This window comes from Setaria viridis, chromosome 6, assembly GCF_005286985.2.
Source record: "Setaria viridis chromosome 6, Setaria_viridis_v4.0, whole genome shotgun sequence".
In the NCBI taxonomy this organism is placed as follows: Eukaryota; Viridiplantae; Streptophyta; class Magnoliopsida; order Poales; family Poaceae; genus Setaria; species Setaria viridis.
The window spans coordinates 28,591,117-28,596,130 of NC_048268.2; the positions used below are offsets into that span (position 1 = coordinate 28,591,117).

Here is a 5,014-nt window from a genome sequence, read left to right on the forward strand (position 1 = left end):
GACACCAGGAGGAGGCGGACCAGGAGGCGGCGGCACAAGGGCACTACCGCTAGTGCCAACAGGCGCGCTGGATGGCGGCACAGAGCCATCAGCTGGGGTGGTGGCATCGCCGGACACAGAAGAGTCTGCGGAGGAGAGGGTGGCCATGGCATGCGGCAGGGAGGAGGCGCACGTGACAGGAGGTGCAGCGAAGGGGGTGGTGGCGGCACAGCAGGAGGGGCGCCACCCTAGGGTTACGTGCGGGACTGGAGGGAGGCGCTAGGTAGAGGAGAGGAGGCCCATGATCTAATCTCGTGATACCATGTAGAGAGGTAGATGGGAAATACCACGCACCCTAATGAGGGGGGTGACTTCTATATATATGGCCAATATAGCTTCATAATACCTCAAGTATACAAGGAAAGGATAAATACATCATAATATACACATATACTTCATAATACCCACTACTGACTACCTCTTGCTCCATGGCTACTCTCATAGCCCTCGAGCTAGAGGTGGAAACCAAAGTAGCAAGAGGGCTGGAAGTCATGGCGGCTGTCCCATCTTCCAAGTGAGGCCCATCGACAAGACGTGCCATGGCTCCACTCGACGCGGCAGATTCTGAAGCGCATGGGGAGCCACTGGCGGCTGGAAAGATTAATCTTGAAGTCATTCAGTTAATCGACGACCCACTGCTTGACATGGAGATGGTGGCCGGAATGATGGAGATGTGCCACCGTGTTGGAGTATATGCAGAGGTAAGATTCATCCTGCTTCCTCCATGACTTGAAATCAGTACCCGTACTCTGACACGAGTACATATGTTTGTGGTGCAGGATGTCATCAGGCGCTCCTAGTGAAAATCGCAGATGCTATAAGGCTATGGGGACTCAGTACTCTGTGCTGATGCCCTTGCCAAGGAGCTTGCCAAGGTGCCAAGGAGAGGGAGTACTCCCCCAGGCTGCTGATGAAGTATCATGAACAAGCCGCCAAGTAGTGGAATAGTGTCTAGCAATTTGAGGAGGAAAAGGACCGTCTTAGGGGGTGCAATAAGTCTCTAAAATAGAAACTGACAAGTAATTGATCTTCTCCCTTGGTCTTCGAGTATTGATTTGACTTTGCAATGATGATCCTCTTTGTGTTTTATTCTTGCAGTGCTCGAGAAAACAAAAGAAGATCTCCAGGGCCAAGTTGTTGAATGGAAGAACTCCTACTATCGGGTGATGGACCAGCATGACAAGCTAACTACGCTATATGAGAACTTGGACCATCACCTGAAGAAGGAGAAGAAGATGCATGAGGATGGTGAGGTTGACCTGGTCAATGCCATGAAGACCCTCCAAGAGCGTGAGGTGGAGCTGGAAGCTGCGAGACTGGCTCTAAAGGAATAATCCAAAGCAGCCTAACCAATTGCAAACATGGTGGAGCCCCCAGTTGAGGGTGCAGAGCCCCGCCCTCTATCTGAGATACTCAAGGATATGCCAGCAAAGTTCACTGGCTACGTCCAGAAGATAGCGAAGTCTGTCTCCAAGCAGCTGCTGAGCTTCATGAAGTCCTTCTACCCGTAGACGGAGGGAATAGCCGAGGACTGCTCAGATGAGCTCTTCCAGCAGTACCTGCAAGAGATGGACCCTATCGCGGAGGAAGTAGCAAATTACTTAGACCTTAGTAGTCTTGTAAAAAGCAAACATTAGCTCATGTAATGTAAACATGATATGAATGCTCTGAAATATAAATAATTCTAAGTCTTGTTGCAATTTTTATTGCTTTCGACTTGTTGTTTTAGTGCATCTTACAAACTACCCTGATAATGCTCGTACGGTAGATGTTAGTGCCTGCGCACAAGACTTCTTTGATGAGCCTCTACTCGTCCTGTTGACGCAGACTTGGTCAGACAAACAAATTCCATAAGGGAGGAGAAGCTCAAACGGCACCTGAAAGAGTGCGAACTCTCCAACAAGCGCCTCCAAGAGGAGCATGACACGACGGTAAATCGTGAGTATGCAGTATCCCAGATGTTGGCCTATGAAGCCAATGCACGCAAGGAACTCGAGCACTACTTAGAAGATGTTGTAAGTAACCTCTAGAATGACCAACATGTAATTGTAGGGTTGGAGTTAGAGCTGGAGGAGCTGCGAAAGTCGGCTAGCTATGTTATGTACATGATCCAAGCAGATGCCGACCCATCCAAGCCAATGCCGCTGCTGGACCATCTCAGAGCTGCACCAGGTCAGCTGAAGAGGCTGCTGAAGGATACAACGGTGGAGTGTGTCAAGAACACTTTTGCGTTATTGGTGTCGCACTTCCCGTCGATTCCCTTGGAGCGTGCCGCGACAAGAATCGCAGCCGACTTCAAGGAAGACAAGATTCTGGAGGTGGCCGAGCAGTATCACGATGCAGCAGAGACTATTGTAAATGACCTGGACCTGTAGAAAATATTTTAAGATGTATTAAATTGTTTGATGGAATGATGAGTGCAACGTTTTCATTTATATGCGATGAAGGAAAAAATCAATCCCTCCCTTGGTGTATACGACAAGACAACATGTGGCTGAGGCCTGTAGCCGCTAAGCACCTAGCCTCGCCTTACCAGCATCCTACTGAGAGCAGATCTCGAGCTTGTAGGAGGGGTGAATGCGAGGTTGTCTAGGTTTCGCTAGCTAGGACGCCAACCATGCGAGTTAGTCGTATTACCTTGGGATGGGGAGGAGAGAAAAGGCATGACCTAGCAGTCGGCGCCAGGGGGGAGCCCCCGAGCTTGTGAGTGAGCGGGCTGCTGAACATGTCGGACAGCCCCCGAGCATTAGGGACAGCTCGGGAAGGAGAAAAGTAAGGCAGTAGATACACAAAAAGAACCACATGTATTTTATTTATTCAATATAAAAGGGAAATAGAGTACATAGCTTTATATTCTAAGGGTAGAAGCGTCATAGATGCTCAATGTTCCATGGATTGGGACACCAGAGCCGTCTGCCCATTGTAATCGGTAGGTGCCTGGTTGGATGACTTCTTTGATGATGAAGGGGCCCTCCCAAGGGGCGGCCAATTTGTGCATGTCCTTCGTAGCCTGGACCTAGCGAAGCACTAAGTCACCAACATTGAAGGAGCGTTCCTTGATATTCCAATCGTGGTAGCACCGTATCTGCTACTCATGGCGTGCGTGCTGGCTGAGGGCCACCACGCAATGTTCTTCAAGGCTGTCAATATCAACCTGCCAACTCTTTTCTGCCTCGCCCTCCTCTTATTATTGGATACGCGGGGCACTAAAGGCCACATCAGATGGCAACACGGCTTTTGAGCCATAAACCATAAAGAAAGGGGTGTAGCTGATAGCCTAACTCTTCTATGTTCTTAGGCCCCAGATGACATGGGGTAGCTCACGTAGCCACTTGGTAGCGTATTTTGACACATCATCAAAGATATGTGACTTGAGGGACTGGAGGACCATCCCATTTGCACGCTCCACTTGGCTGTTGCAGCGCAGGTGCGCTACTGAGGAATAGTACACATCAATGAGGTTGTCTTGGCAAAAATCCTAGAACTCGGACCCTGTGAATTACACGCCAAGGTCGGTTATGATTCTGTTAAGCACTCCAAAGCGATGCATAGTTTCTTCCACAAACTGAGCTGCTTTAGCCGACTCAATGCTGATTACGACTTTGACCTCAATCCACTTTGTAAATTTGTCAACTGCCATGAAGATATGTGTATAGCTGCTCAGAGCGGTTTTGAAGGGTCCAACCATGTTCAGCCCCCAGCATGCAAAGGGACAAGATGGTGGGATGGTACGTAGGGCCTGAGCTAGAAGATGTTGTTGCTTGGAAAAGAATTGACACCCTTTGCATCATTGGACGAGATTCTTTGCATCGGCTACTGCTGTTGGCTAGTAAACACCAGAGCGGAAAGCTTTGCCGACCAAAGTGCCTGAGGTGGCATGGTTGCCACATATTCTTGAGTGAATTTCATGTAGTAGTTCAATACCCTCACTGTGGAGAACACATTTCATCAGTATCCCTATGGCTGTAGCTTTTCTGTAGAGCTCTTTGCCGATGACAACGTATCTTGTGCTGCGCCGAACTAATTTTTCATACTCTATTTTATCCTCGGGCACCATTTGGTTGGTGATCAAGGCTATGACTGGGGCGCGTCAATCTTCTTCTGCCTCTACTATCATGACTTCAGTGGGTTTTGGGTCGGCCAATGCCTGAGCACTGGCGTCGTTGGCCTAGTTCAGGTCCAGGATTTTGATAGAAGGTTTCCGGAGATCTTGAACAAATACGCTAGCCGGATACTGCGCGCGCTTAGAGCTGAGCTTGGATAGTACATCGGCAGCAATGTTATGGTCCCTGGAGACATGATGGAACTCAAGGTCCTCAAAGTAGGCCTCAAGCGTGCGGATTTATATGCGGTAAGCGTCCATGGAGTCCTTAGTGCAGTCCCAATTCTTGTTGACTTTCTTAATGATGACCTTGGAGTCGCTGTAAGCGAGTATACGCTTGATTCCGAGGGAAATGGTGATGCGGAGGTCGTGGATGAGAGCTTCATACTTGGCGCCATTGTTGGTTGCCTTGTAGTGAATCTGGAGCATATATTTGAGATGTTCACCCTTGGAGGATATGAAGAGGAGCCCCGCGCTGGCTCCTTTGAGGTTGAGGGCGCCGTCAAAGTACATGGTCCAGTGTTCTGGCCTTTCTAGTGAGGGCAGCTTCTGGATTTCCATCCACTCAGCCACAAAGTCGGTTAGGATCTATGACTTGATTGCATAGCGTGGGAAGAATTCAAGGTCAAACTCGCCGAGCTCCACAAACCACTTGACAACTCGGCCATTGACGTCCCTGTTGTGTAGTATTTCACCAATAGGGAACGAAGATACCACACAAATCTTGTGCGCCTGGAAGTAGTGACACAACTTTCTTGACGATATCAGCACCGCATAGAGTAGTTTCTACACTTGGGTATAGCAGGTCTTGGAGTCACTGAGGACTTCGCTAGCGTAGTATATCGGTCATTGCACTGCGTAAGCATGGCTGGG

The 5,014-nt window shown here is 49.2% G+C and overlaps 1 protein-coding gene across 1 annotated transcript; it reads right to left on the reverse strand.

Moving 5' to 3' along the window:
- Positions 1-4,381: 4,381 nt before the first annotated feature.
- LOC140223239 (uncharacterized) lies at positions 4,382-4,702 on the reverse strand. Its single transcript, XM_072294768.1, has one exon. The coding sequence runs from the start codon at positions 4,700-4,702 to the stop codon at positions 4,382-4,384; it is 321 nt and encodes a 106-aa protein (XP_072150869.1).
- Between the last annotated feature and the right edge of the window lie 312 nt (positions 4,703-5,014).

Bases quoted from the DNA above. Each gene is read 5' to 3' on its own strand.
- LOC140223239 (XM_072294768.1), bottom strand. From the start codon at position 4,702: ATGGAAATCCAGAAGCTGCCCTCACTAGAAAGGCCAGAACACTGGACC.